Consider the following 18,887-nt stretch of genomic DNA (forward strand, 5'->3'; position numbering starts at 1 on the left):
TGCTTTCTTAGCTCCCCGCTCAGAAGTTGGGCCAGTCTCTGCTGGCCTCACTCCTGCAGGGGCGGGGCGGTAGAAGTGTTCCCTGTATCGCTCATCCTGCTGAGACGAGAAGACTTGTCTGGGGAATGTTCTCCCCTTGGCAATGGCAGAGGCCCAAGGTGTCGACGGAAATTCTCGAGGCCTTGGAAGGCCTACTCTTGCAGCTTGCGCCCCGCCACTTCAGCCTCATCCCATCGGCCCGAGCAGATCGCACGGCCAAATCCAAAGCCGTGTCGCGAGGGAATACCTCCCATCTCTGCAAAGCCGCTTAGGCCTGGATCTGGGGCAGGGTGCAGAATCAGAGGCACAAAAGCGATCTACTACATCTACATTCGTGGAGGCAACTTCTCTTACGTGATTCAGGTCTCTTCTCACCGGCTGTGAGGCTCAGAATTGATGAGATTCCAATTTAACGATCACAGTCATGAGCATGGGGTGGTGGGGGAGGCCGAGGGTGGAACCCGTGGTAACTCGCTGCTTCCTTCTCCTCGCCACGGCGCCTCACAACGCATCATGCACGGGCACCACGCGCAGCACACCAGGCAGGACCGCCTTCGCTGCTCGTACGCTTACTGAACAGAGGCTGCGATGTAATCATTTTGATGGGTTTCTCCATGTGGAGCACACAGTAGGACTATCTGATAACAGATACGGATCGATCACCTACCGTAGGCAGGGGACTGTGCCCCCGAGCTTATCAGTGGGCTCCCTCAGAGGTGCAGAGGTGACAAAGCAGTGCGCCGTGTCTGCTTGGCTTTGCAGGTCTGTGTAACTCTGCTGACAGCTGGATGATCGTGCCCAACATCAAGCAGAACCACTACACGGTCCATGGTCTGCAGAGTGGCACCAAGTACATCTTCATCGTCAAGGCCATCAACCAGGCAGGCAGCCGCAGCAGCGAGCCTGGGAAGTTGAAGACAAACAGTAAGTGCCGTGAGCTCAGCAGAGCTGCCGCCTCCCTTCTGCTCTCCTTCCGGCCGCCTCTGTCCCCCTTTCTCCTCCTTCTCTGCCTCGGGCATCACCAGCAGCCCCGAGAAGCAAGTGAAGAGCCAGGGCGGCGGGGTGGAGTTGGCATCAGACACCTCTGGGGTGCACGACTCACTCGCCCCTTAAGGGCCGTGAGTCCATCGACTTCTCTGCACTTCAGACCGCTCGCTTTTCAAATAAATAATCCTGGAGGGGTTCTGGAGAGAATTAGGACAGAGAGATATATATATATATATACATGAAGCCTGATAGGTCGTTGGGGCTCTGCAAATGGCAAATTGTTTTCCATAGCAGAAGAGCAAATTAATAACTCTTTCTCCGGGAACTCTTTGCTTTACTCCAGATATCTGTCTAGGTCTGTGGTTCTCAGTCAGAAGCGGTTCTGCCCTCCCTACTGCCACCACCCCCAGGGACACTGAGCAATGTCTGGAGACATTTTTGGTTGTTGTAAGTGGGGTGGATGCTACTGGTATCTGATGGTTAGAGGCCAGGGATGATGGGAAACATCCCACACTACACAGGACACAACAGAGAAAGATCTGGCCCATACGTGTGTCTTGTAACACTGTCGTCTCCCTCGCTGTCTCTGCCCACATATGTTTTCTTTTATCCTCTCTTTTTCTTTACTATTTTTGATCTAGAAATATGTTCTATAGCATGGAATTTCTTTGCATAGGACCTCCCAAGAGAAAGCAACTGGCACCATGTTAGGCAGTTGCCTCTGGTCAATGGGAACAGGTAACTGCTTTTCCAGAAGAACCCACACTTAACCCAAATCCTCGATTTCAGTGCTCACATAACTTTATTTGACTCCAGACATATACATGTTTAAGACACATGCGCTTAGACATTAAGCTAATTTCTCCTCTCAGTGTTTCTGCTGGTAAAGAAGGAAATCTTTTTAGAGATTAAGTAGGAAAAAAATAAGTAAATGTATACACTGAGGTTAATTCTGTAGAATATGTCTTTAAGACATCTGATTTGTACTTCATCAGTTTTCCTGCAGCTAACGCATTCATTTCTTGTAGCCAGATAATGTCGTCATCTATTTCTAGACATGCAGTTATTGAACAGTTATAAACGAGGAGCTGGCAAACTTTTCTGCTGTGTGCCGAAGAGTGAATATTTGAGGCTACGCGTGTCAGATGGTCTTGGTCACCATCCACTCTTCTTCACCTCTGCCATTGCAGTGCAAAATCTGCCATAGATGACACATAAATGAATGGGCATGGCCATGTTTCAATAAAACTTTATTGACAAACACAGGCCCTGTGCTGGATTTGGCCTGCAGGCTGTAGTTTGCCAAACTCCTACAAGCACAATATTAAATTGAATTGAATTCTTCAGTAAAGTAAATGATTAATTTGGTCCTTGAACTAATTTGTCCTCACTGAAGCAAAAGCCTTGAACTTGGACAGAGTAGGTGATGGTGCGTTTGAGAAACACATCTGAGACACAGGTGGAATGTGCTCGCTGAGGATGCAGGGACTGGGGTTGGGTCTGACCTAAGCTGACATGATCGCACTCCACGCGTGTGTAGGTGAGGGTGTGAGTTGAGGCGAGATGGGGTACCTCACACCTCATTATGAGGCCAGTCTTTCTGACGGCTCTACCATTCTGATGCTCCTCACTGGAAGAAAGACAAGCAGTGCACGGCCCTCCTCTTCAGTGATGGCTGCATTTACGAACACCCACCCCCCCCCGCCCCGTCTGCCCATTCATGTCCCACCTGTTTTCACATGCATTCTCTCTTCCACCTTTAAAAATTGAAATATTGTAAGCAAAACTTACCTTCATACTCTTCTTGCCTTAGTTCATACTTTATCCCTAATAGTTGCTGGCGTGATCATTCCTGAGGACATTTGTGTTTCACAATACAAGCTGAAATTTAAACTCTGCACATAATCCAGTAGCACTTAGAGCCCCTGAGAATGTCCGTGCCCTGATCCACACTTGAAGCTTTTTCTCAGCTCCCCCTTTAAGCTCTCCTGTGATGTGGACAGAAATCTGAAACGGGTCAGCAGACGATCCAGCCCACCAGCCAAATCTGGCTGCCGCTTTTTATAAATAAAGTTTTGTTGGCACACAGCCACACCCATCCATTTCCCTCTCGTCTTGGGCCGCTTCCACACTGCCACAGCAGAGCTGAAAATATCTATCTGGCCTCTTCGGAGAAAGGTGTGCCGGCCCGTGTCATGTTCGTGTCCCGGTGGCGGCTGGAAATCCTCCGGTCCACCCGGACGTGACCTCACACTCATTGCCGCGTGCTCTCCGTGCCGCTGTCTCAGCCAGCGGCGTGCATTGCCCCGGCCAGTGTACCGAGCTCTGTCCACTGGCTGCCTGAGGGCGGACCTACCAGCTGCAGCCGTGGCCGTGGCTGTGGCCGGGGGCTTGGGACATCATGGTATTTGCATGCTCTCGTAACTCACTTCCTGCCTCTTAACACCCATGTGGTGTCGAATGACAGGCAGTCCTCCAGACCAGCGTTACATTCTCAAGGAAGTAACAGCTATGACAAGATGTTCGGGGTGACTCTGCCAAGATTTTCTGACGGTTCGACCTTCAAAACGCAAATGTGAATAATGAAATAGAGAGGGCCTTATTTTATATATATAAACTCAGGGGTAGAAATCTATATATTTACAAACTCAGGAGTAGAAAACCCAGGTGTTATGATCACATTTTTTTCCCCTGATCTTGTTGTGGGCTGAAAAATGCACGTTTTTATAGTCATTCTGAGCTCATGAGAATCATTTTAATTTGCAACAGTTTCAGAATAATGTAAAGCCTTTAGGTCAAAATCTGCAGTCTTGATTTCTTCGGCTTCTGGTCTGAAGTCTACTGAGCACGAGCCACATTTTAAGCTGGATCGAATATGGGAATGGTTGAAAACGAAGTCTTCATTTTCTCCTTCCCTTGGGAATGCTGTTTAGCTAGTATGTACCAGAGCTGCATGTGTCCAGCTGGGACCCCCGAAAATAGCTTCTACCACATGTCGTGGCTGATCCCCGCCCATGCTACTGTTGAATCATTAGTCGCAGCAGCTCTGGATCCCTGTCTCAGAACTGACAGGCTGGGAGTTCACGAAGGCAGGGGCATGTTCGTATTCACTATTTTACTGTGCTTTTAAAATCTGATCCTGCAAATACATTATTGGTCATGTTGAAATAAACGGTCCTCTTCTTCTTCCTCTCTTTGTTTTGTAAACTTGTTCCCAGGCCAGCCATTTAAACTGGACCCCAAGTCTGCACATCGAAAGCTGAAGGTGTCCCACGATAACTTGACAGTAGAACGTGATGAGTCATCCTCCAAAAAGAGCCACACGCCCGAACGCTTCACCAGCCAAGGGAGCTATGGCGTAGCTGGAAATGTGTTCATTGATAGCGGTCGGCATTACTGGGAAGTGGTCATAAGTGGGAGCACATGGTAGGCAATGATATCTGTTGTCGTCCAGTCATAAAAAGGCACATCTCCTTCCGTACTTGGTCAGAGCATTAGTCCATTCCAGGGCCCGTCTTAAAGGAGACTATGCAGGAAAGCTTTTAGTCTGTTGTTGCCACGGTAATGCTGCATAACAAGCATCCCGAGACTCAGTGGCTTCAAACCATAATCATTTATGATTGCTCGCTCACCACCCCCATGTGTGGGTTCACTGTCAAGGCTAATCTCAGCCGGGCTTTGCTTTCAGCTGTAGGTTGCATCTAGGTCTGTTCTTTGTGTCTCTTCAGCCTCTTCGGACGAGAGGGCTCCCCGGGTCAGGTCTTTCTCGAGGAGCCCGAGAGCACGAGCCACAGCTAGGCAGGCACATTTCAAGCCTCTGCTTACCTCACTGTCTACTAACTTCTCATCGGCCAAAGCCAAAGCCAAAGCTGGTGGTCTAGGGAAGTATATCTCTCCCCCGGAGATGAGAGGAGGGAGTGAATGTTTGCAAAACAATCATCTAATCTTCCATTCAGCCAATAAGAAAAACAGCTTGTTTTAAGTCCATCCATTTTTTTTTTCTTTTTTATTTACAGCAAGAATTGCAGCTGAGTTGATAGAGTCCTGGTCCCTAACAGAGCTAGGATGCTAACACTGCTCTTTCGTGCCTTAAAACACGAGTCAGCCGACGACAACCAGCGGGTCAGACCTGGCCTGGCCCTGTGCCTCTTTTTGTAAATAAAGTGTTGTAGGAACACGGCCATGCCCATTCTTTTCCACATTGTCTGTCTATGGCTGGGCTTTGAGCCACACGGCAGAGCTGAGCAGTTAAAATAGAGCCCTATGGTCCACAAAGCCGAAAATAGTAACTCTCCAGCCCTTTACCAAAAACGTTTGCCGATTCCTACTCTAGAACATTACTCTTCATCATTTGAAGAGAACGAATTTCTGTTGCCTTGTATGTTTTGTGACTCCAGACTGGGCCGACGACTGGAAATAGTCAAGAGCTGAGGGGCTGAGGCAGGGATCATAGGCTGGGAATCCTTTCAAACGGTCTGTTAGCCCAGCGAGCTCTCTAAACCCAAGGGTGTCGGTCAAGCCCAGAACATTCCAACGCGGTGTCTGCGTTGGAATGAGCTAACCTTGCCTAGTTAGCCTCACAAAGCTGACCTTGTCCATTCCACAGCCACGCACTGCACCCCTTCTCCGGCTGGCTGGCTCACAAACACCTGTTCGCTTTTGCTCTTTTATTTTTATTTAACCAGGCCTCATCTAGCACAACCATGTGCCAGGCACTGGTCTAAGCATCCCACAGTTGGTAACTCGTTCATTCATCTTAGCAGCCCCGCAGAGGTAGGTGCTAGGATCCCCCTTTACAGATGAGATGACTGAGGCTCACGCCCATTAGCACAAGGTGGCAAAGCTGGGAGGTGGCAGGATGAGGAAGGCTGCAGTCAGGGCGCAAGCTCTGACCCAAGGCTTCACAGATCTTTCTGGAAAGGGCTAGAGAGCCAGTGTTGCTGGCTCGGCAGGCCAGGTGATTTTTATCCCGACTACTCAACTCTCCGGTTGTAGTGGGAAAACAGCCACAGACCGTGTGTCTGTGACTGGGCGTGGCCTTGCACAAATACAACTTTAATCAGCAGAGGGCCAGATTCGGCCCATGGGTTACATACAGTTGGCTGATCTCTGCTCTGAAGCACCATGCTCTGTTTTTGAAACATTATAATTACTCTTTCGGGCGTACAGTGGTATACTTGGTGAGCGATAGCTTAATCCTTGCTTAGAAAGAAACACTTCCCAACTGCATAACCTGAAACGAGGAGTATCATACAGTGTTATGTTTGAGATAAGGATGCTAAAACACTTTTGTGTCTTAAGTCCCTTACAGTGTTGGTACAAGTCCGCTGAGATCTAAAAAGTGAAATCATAAGCTTGGGTGTCTCCTTTCTCCCCAGAATGGTACCTATAATGGCCAAGCAAGGAGGTTTTCTTCTGTTGTGATCCTCGCAATCCCCTTGGCCCAGAACATTTTCCTGTTCCAACATCCTGCCAGAGGATGGAGGACAAATCCTTCCGCCCCGCTCGGCTCTGGGCCAGATTGGCATTTACAGTTTTTAGCGGCACTGGGGCAAGATAAAAGGCCGAAGGAAAATACGATGAATTTTTGCAGGTGCAAAGGAGCAAACATTTCTAGTTAATTAACGTGCAGTATTAATCTGGGATAGAATCCAGTGTCCAAATAATTACAGCCCCATTAATAATTATTTATGATAAATGATACCCAATCATTATGATCTCATTCCCACTGATGAATGGTGCGGGAAATTCCACCAGACCCCTTCAGTTACTATAAACACAGATCGGTATTACCTTGAAAACACCCTCCAGATGTCAAAACCAACTCGGGAGGGGGGAACAATTCTAAAATTAATTGCCACACTTTGGATCTTTACACACCGGATTGTGTCAGTTTCGGAAGACGTCTCACGTAGAAACCAGTCTAACGTTTCCTGGGAGGTGTTAGAGGGGAAGGGGTGACCCATATGATCAAATGCTTGTGGCGCCTTGATTTGCACCAGCTAATGACACATCCATTTTCTCGTGAAATATCGTCCTGACTTTCAGTTAACATGTATGTTATGATCCCTGCAATGGGGCATATTAGCATTGCTCTGAGAAACATAATTTTTATACTTTCTGAATTCTCCAAGTCTCACTGCGTAACTTAATGGAACATTACCTTCTGCCCGCACCTTTCAAGCTCAATGGAAATACGTACATAGTTTTACAGATTAATGATAACATAATGGTATTTTCCTTTGCTTAATGGACTATGCACGGAGTTATTTTCTTACTCTCTAATGCTGTTAATGTGCAGTTGGTGTTTTATGAAATGGTGTTAACTAAACGTGGGTTCACGCAAAGATGAGTGGGCCAGAAGTCAAGGGGGAGGGGGCGAGATTCTGGATTCTGCTCCTAATTGTAACCTTCTCTGTGTTTTCCCATTTGCTAAATGAAGTCAGTCCTACCTGCCACAGCTACTTCATAGTGGGTTCAGTTAAGGTTCAAATGGGAAATAAACGCCAGAGTCCTTTGATACAAAATCCAAATGGTGCGTAGCAACAAGAAGGAAACAATGCAGACCTGGCTATTTTGTGATGCAAATGCAGGTTCCACAGTATCTGAAAAATGGAAATAGTGTGTCTGTGGGGCATAGAGAACATCGCCAGGGCCAGTACTCAAAACAAAAACCTTTCCAAAGTGTCTCTCTGGCTGCCAGCTGGAAAAGACTGTTTCCCCACCTCTTAGAACTTCTGGATCTTGCGCAGAGCCGTCACAGTGTCAGGACCTGACCCAGACTCCCGCTGGGAAAGGAATGTGGGAAATGCAACCCCCGGATTCTCCCCGTGATGCAGAGCAGGATTGGCCAGAAGGAGGAGACAGGCCAAGTTGATGGCAGACAGGCTGGTACACTAGGCTTAGCTGAGGATCGATAATTCCATCCTCTTTTTAAATTCAGTGATAGCATGTTCTAGTCCTTTTTTTTTTTTTTTTAACACACCACTCTTAAAGTGATTGTATTTTAAATCCAACATGGGATTTTTTTTTTTTTTTAAAGAATGTCGTTTTCTCAAAGACCAATGGAGTTTTTTTCTCTCTGCACTGGGTAAGGTACCATATGTCAATATCCACTTAGACTGGCTTCTGCTATAACATATTAAAGGTTGAGCTCTGAATCATTGACTCTTTATTAAGAATGATGGGTTTTGCTTATCTTAATCACTGAAATACTGCAAATGTTATAGAGGCATACCTTAGCAGGGTAAAAAGAGATTAAGGAGCTTCGAACACCATAGAAAGAATTCTTTTTTTTTTTTTTAAAGATTTTATTTATTTATTTGACAGAGAGAGACACAGCGAGAGAGGGAACACAAGCAGGGGGAGAGGGGGAGGGAGAAGCGGCTTCCCGCTGAGCGGGGAGCCCGATGCGGGGCTTGATCCCAGGATCCTGGGATCATCATAGAAAGAATTCTTAACTCTTTTGAGCAGTTGAGAGTACATTTAGAATAACCGGGCTATCCATCTCTCAAAGACATTCAGAATTTTTTAAAATGTAGTAAGAAATATAATCAGAAGGGCTCTTGGCAATGATGAATCACATACTTTCTGGTGAGGGAAGGGATTAAAGAGTGTTAAGTTTGCGGCCTTTTGAGTCACCGTAGGTTCAAGATCTGATTCTGGTACTTATTAGTAATGTGGCATTGGGCAACTTTAATAAAAGAGCAGTTACCCGAGATTCCTTGCCACGCCTTGTGCGCCAGATTTTACACGTATTCTTTCCTTTACTCCTCAAAATCACCCTCCGAGATGGAGACTGTCATTGTCCCCGTGCTGTAGATTAGGAACCCGGCTAGGAGAGGACAAGGAACTTACCCCGGAACTGAAAACCATTCTCCACGCTTACCTGCTGCGAGGTGTACTCGAAGTCATGGAAAGTGACAGACATGGCGTCAGTCGAGTAGAGGGTTATGCTGTCCAATGTGGTAGCCCTGGGCCACATGCAGTTAATTTAAATCATCTGACTTAATTAAAATTAACTAAATTTAAGGTCTGGTTCCGCAGTCTTGGCAGCCATAGTCCAAACGCCCAGTAGCCACATGTGGCTCGTGGCTACCATGTTGAACGGAGGCAAAACATTTCATTCGTTGCAGATACTTCTGTGGGACAGCGCTGGTCTAGGGAATTCGTTGTGTGGGTCTTGATGAGGGTAAAAAACAAACAAACAAGACAAAACAAAAGGCAGCGAGACACAAAGTTCAAATTCTCTTGTAATGTCTCAACTAAAAACAGGAATATGAGTAAATACAATGGCCCGTGCCCGCCCACCGTATGTTTGGGAGGAAGGCCATGAGGAACACCAGTGTCAGGGTCTTTGCCAAGCTTTCTCTGAAGAATGAGCGGGGACAACAGAAAACCACATTTTTGTGACTCTGAAAACCAGAGAAAGGAGGTAGCGTCCGTGTGCAACCCGCCTCATGGTTTTTGTCATCCCCGTCTTGTTTGTGCAGGTATGCCATCGGCCTTGCTTACAAATCGGCCCCGAAGCATGAGTGGATTGGGAAGAACTCTGCTTCCTGGGCCCTGTGCCGCTGCCACAATAACTGGGTGGTGAGACACAACAGCAAGGAAACCCCCATCGAGCCAGCCCCCCACCTCCGGCGCGTCGGCATCCTGCTGGACTATGACAATGGTTCCGTCGCCTTCTACGATGCTTTGAACTCCATCCACCTCTACACCTTCGACATCACCTTCTCGCAGCCTGTGTGCCCCACCTTCACAGTGTGGAACAAGTGCTTGACCATTATAACTGGCCTTCCCATCCCAGACCATCTGGACTGCACAGAGCAGGTGCCATGAGCAGCTGGCCACATGGAGCTGCTTTCTGGGGCATAAAAGGGTTGCGGCCACCATTTCAGGGACGGAGAAAGTACAGGCTTCCAGAGTGTGATTAAATGTCGCCAAAAAGTGTCCAGAAACATCGGCTAGGATAGGACTCAACATTACTGTCTTTTGTATTAAGTACACGCTTTAATAATTTCTTCAAATTTGTCCTGTGTTTGCAGGAAATTTTATAGATTATTTATAAAAGAAACATAACCGGAATTACAACTCTTAGACATTATCTGGTTTTGCACATTAAGAGGCCCAGAAGTTTACCAGCTCTTTACAACAACCTTTGTGTCATCACGCTCTGTGGGCTTGAGAAAAAAAAATCTTCTGTAGTTTTGTACGCTTATTCAGCTTCTCACATCGTCGTATCTCATACTGACCCCATCTTGGGTCCTGTCGCCTCGACAGTGCATAACAGAATATGCAGTTACCTTAAAAATAAAAAATAGTTTTGAACCTAGTAGGGCAGCAACCGGGCTTTCTTAGTCTGCTTTATTTTGAAGTGTTTTCAGTGTGATGTCAAAACCGTCTTGGATCAACTAGAATGGAGAGCAAGAGGGAGAGCGGAAAGAATTGACTTTAAGAATTGACGTTAAGAATGAGCTTGCCATTGAAAATGGTCACTTTGAATCCTACTGATTATTCAGAACGTCAGAGGCTGGTTTGTCTTTGATCGGAAGTAGGGTTCTGTTTCATGACCTAAATCTATTTCCTTCTTCCTTTTAATAGTTTCTTCAGGCCTGTGACATTGCTTTGCTACATTTGATAGCTATCCTGTCTCCCTCTCCCCCAACTCATTTTTCTTTTGTTGCTGGGGCTGAGGAAGTAAACATTTTGTGTTGCAAATGGCAGTACCACTTTGGATTGACTTTGCTCTCCAGGACATCAACACATGGCCCTGACTGTCTCTACCACGTCCAAATAGGACTCACCCAAAAACACTTAATATTTGTGAGTTGGTAATGACAAGGGACATTGCATACTCTTTACTAGTATACGTGCCTCGAAAGTTATAAACAGACTTTTATTAAACACATCTCGAAAGATGTAGCGGTCCCTCTGTATTCTAGTATAGTTCACTATAGAGTTGTAAAACAAAAAACAAAAAAACAAAAACAAAAACAAAAAAAGAACAAAACAAAACAAAAAAACCCCCAAAAAATCAAACTCACTAATCCCGTGCTGGAACCCGCTAATAGAACCTGCTGATGGAATGTCAGGTGGGATTCTGGACCTGCTGATCTGGTAAGATGGAATGGTCCATGAAGTAAGGCTTTCTTAAGCAGTCCTTGGATTTGGACCGGGAATCCAGCATTGGTTCTATCTTGACAAAGGGCGTGACATCTGTAAGTCATTTCGTTTGCTAAAATATTTATCTGAGCTACTGGGTTGGCCATTTTGACTGAATGGACTGATGGATTTAGGCATTGTTTTTAGCAATTGGTTTTTAACCAAATCAACCCATTGTCTCCCTGAGATCCGTCCATAGACCCGCTGTTTCAGCATCGTGCTGTATGAGCACCAGCCTGGACTCCATGGGTTGCATCATGCATGCTTCTGTCCTCTTCACTGGCAGACGCTCTCCTTTTTCTGAACAGATAGAGTTTATATATTTACTATATTATTTATACCCAGATGAATATTTTGATAGCTACTTAGGACAATTTCACATCTAAAAGATGGACACCTCAATGGAAAAAAATTAATCAGTCTCTGGAAACTTAATGTTTGTTTTTTTTACAGTATAAAAACAATGTGTATTTGCCTTCCCTGAACAAACTGAAAGGGTTGTAATTTTTACATACTGTTTTTGGTAGCTGGATAACGGATATTTTAATGCACTTTGTACACTAACAGGTTTTGAATAAAAGGGTCTAAAACTCAGCTTCTGAGTTTTTAAAATCATGGTCGCCAGGTACCAGTAAACGCTACAGTTTGCCTTATGACATTCATGTAAAGCATTTACGAGGACAATATTTCCATGAATATAATGTTTTTCAATATAAAGAAGCTACTACTCAAATTTTCACTGCAAGCCATTTAGTTTATGTTTTGGCTATTTTTATAAGGACGAGAGGGATTATGTTATAATTTAGTTGTGGAAGTCTCACTCTTTGCTAACTTAAAAACCTTGTGGATAATAGCAGTTACTATTTCCATGTTGTCCTATTTACAGGAAAATATGTATATGGTGAAAGGCCACAGTGTTTACTTTCATTACTGTAATGATGTAGAAAAGATTTCCGTGTGGGTTTTTTTTTTTTTTTGAAAGTCTAAAAAATATATGCTATAAACATTTGCTGCAGTACAATTCTTTTTAAGTGGACTGGGGTCACAGTATTTTGTTCTCGAGGTCCCTACTTCACAGGAAGCATTGCGACACAGGGGAGAAAGAGATAGCAGGGCCGGTTACGTTAATACAGCCAAATTGATGTGGCGCCAACCAAGGCTGCCAGGTCTGACGTCGTGTGTGTGTGAAGAGGTGCTGTCGCCATCTTGAAATTCTTAGTAATTTTTGAATAGGGGGCCTGCATCTTCGTTTTGCGCTGGGCCTCAAGAAGTCTATAGCCAGTCCTCGTAACAGAACTCAGAAACATGGTACCTCTCTTCCTGGTGGATACAAATGAAAAAACCTGGGTCCAATGTCAAAAGCGGCTGGCCATATAATTCAAGTAGGAATCCAAATGGATTAAGAGGAGAATGGGCGTGGGTGAAGATGTTCTTCCCAGCTTGAAAAAAAAAAAAAAAAGACTTCAAAAACTGCAAATGTTGATGATGATTTCTGCTGGAGAAGAGGAAATGGCCTGATGACGAATGCGCAGTTTATCATGGTACTGAGATAATTGACCCTAAACTTCCCAAGGAACTGAACCAGCGCTGTCCAGTGAACGGGGGATTCCAAGTTTCGGCTCCAGGCACATCTGCGGTGCCTGAAGAGACATACGCATGTATGCTCGCGTACCTGTGCTTTTGGTGTTGGGAAGTCGATGATCTGGTCTACCCGTACAAAATGTTAAAAAGGAGACAAAGACCATGATGATGGGGGCAAGAGGATGTTTTTGAAATTGTGCTTCTCAACAAAGGGGCGATTTGGCAATGTCTGGAGTCATTTTGGGTTGTCCCAACTTGGGAGCGGGTGCTATTGGTGTCTAGTGGGTAGAGACCAGGGGTGTTGCTCAACATCCTCCAGTGCGCAGCACAGCCCCCCTAGCCCCCCCACACACACCCAAGAATGATCTGAGCAAAATATCACTGGTGCTGCAGGGGAGAAACTTGCTCTTTGGGGTTCTTTAAAGCAAAACTCTCACAAATATGTTTTACTGTTCCTGTAATTGATTCAATGCCTGATATGGCAAAAAGAAGGGGGACGCTTCACTGCTGTGGCTACCTTCGCTTTAAAAACAATATTTGCAAAACCTGGAATCTTACCTGAAAATGCGGGGATTGGTGTCACGAAGATGTGGATGTGATTGGCTTAGCTGGGAAATGCCAAGCTGACTCTCTGTAGGCCGCTCCTTGCACCCGAACAAATGCAACCCCTGGTACTTGCGTCACGCGGCCATGCCCTCGGCCCGGACTCTTCTCGCCATTGCTGTTGCTTTCTGCTTCAAAATAAAATCCTTTTTGTGATTCCAAGGCCCTCTGTCTCGCCTGTCTCTTTTGCCTTTTCATCATTGTGTGTTTTTGCACTCACTGTTTCCACACATATTTATATAACGTCTGCTGGGTTTTTTAACTACTTTGCAACCTAGAACATCTCCTTTTATTCCTGAAACTCCAACCCACCATCCCGCTTCTCTCCATTCCAAAGTACAGTTACTAAGCCCCAAAAGAGTCCCTAGGAAATTTAAAAAACACAATAAAGAAAATCCATACAGGAGTGGCGATCCTCAACAAGAATGGCTTGATTTCGAGTCGTCTAGAGCGGGTGGAGGAGGTGAGGACAAGGTGGATTGGAGCAGAGGGGTGAGGCTCTTCACTGTGTGGGCTGCAACACGCCCAGCCGTCGGCCCATAAGTCTATCCCCGACCCCATCCCGTGGCGCCCGGGACTTGACTTTCTCTCTTTAGAGGTACGAGCCCTTTCGATGGAAGTCAGTGCGCCACAGAGTGGTCCTCGGTCTGCAGCGTCGGCACCACCTGCGAGCTGCTTAGAAATGCCTGTTCTCCAGCCCTACCCCGCAAGCCGCCTTGTCAGCATCTCCGGGCGTGGGGCCAGCAGTAAGTTCTAACAGGCCCTCCTGGGGACTCTGATGCTGGTAAAGGTTTGTGGGGCGAAGCTCGGGAGGGCTTTACCCAGTCCCCTAGCCCACATGAAAATGCACTTACAACCTGAAGTGTGTTTTCAAGGTAATGTGCTTTAAGAGGCAGCATGATGTAATGCAGTGATTCTTAACCTGGCAGAGCATTAAAATCGCCTTGTTTCCAAATGCTGATTCCTGGATCCCCTTCTGAAAAATGGGGGATGAGAAGGTCTAGAGTGTGGCCCAGCACCCTATACTGTCGTTTGAGGTGATTCTCAAGCGTAGCCAGGATTGGCTGCCAGAGACACGGGGCTCGGCACGTTTTCTATAAAAGAGAGTGAATTATTTGGGGGTGTTGCAGGACATACTGTCTCCATGGCAACTACTGGAGTCCGCGGCTATGGAGTGAAAGCAGCCATAGAGGATATGTAAATGAATGGGTGAGGCTGGGTTCCAAGAAAACTTTATTTACAAAAACAGCATGGAGCTGCTTTTGGCCCTTGGCGTCATTTGCCACCTCGTGCTCTAACAAAGTACTGGACTCACCATGGGGCATTCGCTATCTCCTCTCCCTGAGGACTCGGCGGCCCCTCATGGCTCTGGGCCCCTTAGCTCTCAAGTCCTTCCCACCTTTGAATTACATCAATTCTGAAAGCACAGAACTCGTGGAGAATTAGGCACCGAGTGCTTAAGACAGGGCCACTCAAAGGTTATTAGAAGATTCTTTCATTCAACAGAGTAGGGCGTGTCAGTGCTAATGATTAGCATTCCCTCTTTCGTAATTTTGACTTGAATCAGCTCTTCTCACAAGTGACAGGTGTGGAAAATAGATTCCCTTTAATAAGAGTTTTGAAGTACATTTAATTTGAACTTTTGAAACTGAACAGACACTGCTGTAATTAATCACCTTTCAAAGTCAGCTTGAAGGGCATGACAGACGCTCCGGAGAGTGGCCCACATCCTCCTCTTTTTTAAATTATTATTTTTAAAAATACACAAGTAAAATATGTTGAAGAAGATGGTTGCTTGTGATGATAATAGGAGCATAAAAAGGGAGACATGTGCAACTTGCAAAGTCCTTCTCCCTTGAGTATCATTCTCGCTGTGGGATGCACATTCAAGAACAAAATAAAAATGGGGTTGAGGCCTTATGGAAAACCTTTCTTGTAGCTGTCCTATCTTAACATGGGCGATTTGTGGAGAGGAATTCAGGTCTCCCTTTGGATCTCTTTCAGCCATGTTCTCCTGGGAGAATTATAAAAGCATGATTAAATAGGAAGTATAGCAATTAACAAGCAAATGTGTCATGGCCAAAAACCAATTACTAATTAAGGAGAGACAAAGAAAAAAATGATTTAATGGAACATTGGTGCTTTTGCACGGTCTATTTATTCTCAAAGCTTAATTTTTGATTATGGTCATTAAAAGCTGTTCAATTTCAGTCAAGTATTTCAGTTAATAAAGCTTATAACTTCCCCAGTCTTATTTTCCCTCCAGCTTCTGCCCTCTCTCGCCTCCTATTTTCTGTCAAGCCTCTCAAAGGGCGGTTCAGATGTTCCGTTTCTAAGAAATCAGAGAGGGAGATAAACCGTGAGAGACTCTGGACTCCGGGAAGCAAGCTGAGAGTTACAGAGAGGAGGGGAGTGGGGAGATGGGGTAGCCAGGTATTGGGTATTAAGGAGGGCACGTGTGGTGATGAGCGTTAATGAATCGTTGAACACTACGTCAAAAACTAATGATGTACTATATGTTGGCTAACTGAACATAATAAAAAAAACATTTCAAGATTCAAGAAAAAGATGCTCCGTTTCTGCTTCCTCACCTCCCAGTACACCTCCCCACCCTCCACCAGGCATTCAGTGTCTTCGCTCTACCGAACCTCGGTCACTGACATCAGAAACAGTGTCAGCATCAACACAAATGTCCATACACGTTTGATCGGCCTCATCTTGACATACGGCAGCTTTTGAGATGTTGACCACTTCTTTTTTAATCCCTCCCTATGCAACGCCATCCACGCCGCCTCTTCCTGCACCATTTTGTGCAGAAGCCTCCCCAATCTAAATCTCTACAGCTATCTTTTTGATAGCTGAGTAACATTCCACTATATAAATATACACATCCCACATCTTCTTTATCCATTCTTCTGTTGATGGACATCTGGGCTCTTTCCATAGTTTGGCTATTGTGGACGTTGCTGCTATAACATTTGGGTGCAGGTGCCCCTTCGAGTCACTATTGTTGTATCCTTTGGGTAAATACCTAGTAGTGCAATCGCTGGGTCATAGGGTAGTTCTATTTCTAACTTTTTGAGGACCCTCCATACTGTTTTCCAGGGTGGCTGCACCAGTTTGCATTCCCACCACCACTGTAGGAGGGTTCCCCTTTCTCCACATCCTCACCAACATCTGTCGTTCCCTGAGTTGTTAATTTTAGCCATTCTGACCCATGTGAGGTGGTATCTCATTGTGGTTTTGATTTATATTTCCCTGATGCCGAGTGCTGTTGAGCATAAGGGCTGGTATCCAAAATCTATAAAGAACTTATCAAACTCAACACCCCCAAAAACTAAAAATCCAGTTAAGAAATGGGCAGAAGACATGAACAGACATTTCTGCAAGGAAGACATACAAATGGCCAACAGACACACTATTCTCTTTTTAAAAGACTTACCTTAAAAAAAAGAGTCCTTTGTATTTGCAGAAACCACAAACATTACAGAATAAAAAATAATATCAAAATAAAAGCTAGAAAATCTACCTTCTAGCAAATTCCATCCTCTCTTTATAGTGACCGCAGGTCATCAGCAAAAATAAAACCTTAGATTTGGCCAAGTAAATCACCCATCCGTGTCTTCTATCGCCTCCTGCCCACCTCGCGTCCCTGTGTTGTAAGTCTGGGGTGTTACTCACGTGTTTCGCACTTGCCAGCTCAGCTCATTCCACACTCTAAGACAATCCGGGTGCAAATAAAATGGGCTCCAAGGTATCACCGTCAACCTTGGTCTTGGAGCAGGTCCCCTCTGACGTTGGTGCCCCACCTCCTCAGCACTTCCCCCCAACTTCCCAGAAAGCACACTCCCTATTCTTCACGGTATCGCAGAGTCCCAGCCTCCTTTCTCATTACTTCCCGGTAGCTGGGCCTTGTAGTCCCTCTGACTTGATCTCCAGCACATACGCTGGGTTTCCCACGCAGGCGGCAGCCCTCCGCATGGAGTTTCACCCAATGCCTGTGTCACCTGCTTGTTCACCTTGGTCTCATGTCACCAACTGGGTGCTTCTGCCTGCTTCTTTGTGTGGGCTGATTTCTCTGGTTTCATGACTTCAGGTTCTGCTCCCATGTTCCCAGGTCTGCTGCCTTGCAGCCACTTTAAAATGAACTGGTCACGCCCACATTTCCCAAAGATGGACACTCAAGAACAACTCCAGGCTCATCTTTCCTACACTATATTCACTCTATGAGAAACTCACTTTCCATAATAAAGACAGAGATGGGTTAAAAGTAACAGCATGGCGTCTGGGCCGCCGGGGTCGGTGAAGGATCTCAAGATGGCTGCGTGAAAACTTGCTCTAAAATCCATTGACTGGGTAGCTTTTGGGGAGATCATACTCCGAAACCAGAAGGCCATTGCTAACTCCCTGAAATCCTGGAATGAGACCCTTACCTCCAGGTTGGCTACTCTCCCTGAGAAACCACCTGCTATCGACTGGGCTCACTACAAGGCCAATGTGGCGAAGGCTGGTTTGGTAGATGACTTTGAGAAGAAGTTTAATGCCCTGAAGGTTCCTGTGCCAGAGGATAAATATACTGTTCAGGTGGATGCTGGAGAAAAAGAAGATGTGAAAAGTTGTGCCGAGTTTTTGTCTCTCTCAAAGGCCAGGATTAAGGAATATGAAAAAGAGCTGGAGAAGATGAGGAACATAATTCCATTTGATCAGATGACCATTGAGGACCTGAATGAAGTCTTTCCAGAAACCAAATTAGACAAGAAGAAGTATCCCTATTGGCCTCACAAGCCAATTGAGAATTTATAAACTTGAGCTGGGGAGAAAGCTCTGGCCCTCGTATTGTAAATGCTGGACATTAAAAATAATGATACGGTAAAAAAAAAAAAAAAAAGTAACAGCATGGCAAATGAGATAACATGGAACACTAACGAAAAGGCTAGAGTAGCTATATTAACAGCAGACAAAGTAGACTTCCAAACAGGGAACATTTCCTGGGAGTCAATTCACTTAATATGCAAAGCATTCTTACTGTCTTTCTCTCCTATTCCCATTTTCTTCCCCCCACCGCCCCCCCCACCCCCAACCAAAGAATGAGAGCCAGAGCAAAGACAGGGTCGGTTGAGGAAAACAAGGCCTGGAGCTGGGAAGTTTGGAGCAGGCCCATCCAAGATGGAGTTGGCTGTGCAGCCTCGTGGTTGGGCCTACTGCTTTTTGGAGTCTGTTGTCAGCACCCAATAAATAAGTTACCATAGATGATGACAGAGACGAATAGTCTCAGTTTAGATCCCCATGTCAAGCCTCGGGTGAGTCCATCTTGGCGAGGCCAGCTTCAGAAGCAGCCAGAGACACAGACAAGAAGAAACGTCCCGCCCGAAGCACGGAGCAATGAGCCCCATCAAGGCCTCTGACCTTTGCCCCCCGGGGAGTCGGTGCGCACAGAAAGAGGCGGGGAGGGTGTCCACATGGCAGCATCTGGTATGGGTTGCCTCTCGTTCCCTCCCCGCATTCCAGGCCTG

The 18,887-nt window shown here is 45.9% G+C and overlaps 1 protein-coding gene and 1 pseudogene across 3 annotated transcripts in view; both read left to right on the forward strand.

Annotated features, from left to right (window-relative positions):
* Positions 1 to 13,607, forward strand: part of MID1 (midline 1) — a 114,523-nt gene extending 100,916 nt beyond the window's left edge. For both annotated transcript variants that reach the window (XM_021684091.2, XM_021684100.2), the window contains 3 exons: positions 802 to 963; positions 4,245 to 4,452; positions 9,519 to 13,607. In XM_021684091.2, coding sequence (XP_021539766.1) covers positions 802 to 963; positions 4,245 to 4,452; positions 9,519 to 9,867 — 719 coding nt within the window. In that variant the 3' untranslated portion in view covers positions 9,868 to 13,607. The remainder of the gene's footprint in view (positions 1 to 801; positions 964 to 4,244; positions 4,453 to 9,518) is intronic.
* A 4,084-nt stretch (positions 13,608 to 17,691) lies between these two features.
* On the forward strand, positions 17,692 to 18,244 carry LOC110575169 (annotated as a pseudogene). Its single transcript, XR_002480006.2, has one exon. The product of XR_002480006.2 is annotated as an ATP synthase subunit d, mitochondrial-like (transcript).
* Positions 18,245 to 18,887: the final 643 nt, after the last annotated feature.

This window comes from Neomonachus schauinslandi, chromosome X (genome assembly GCF_002201575.2).
Source record: "Neomonachus schauinslandi chromosome X, ASM220157v2, whole genome shotgun sequence".
Taxonomy (NCBI): Eukaryota; Metazoa; Chordata; class Mammalia; order Carnivora; family Phocidae; genus Neomonachus; species Neomonachus schauinslandi.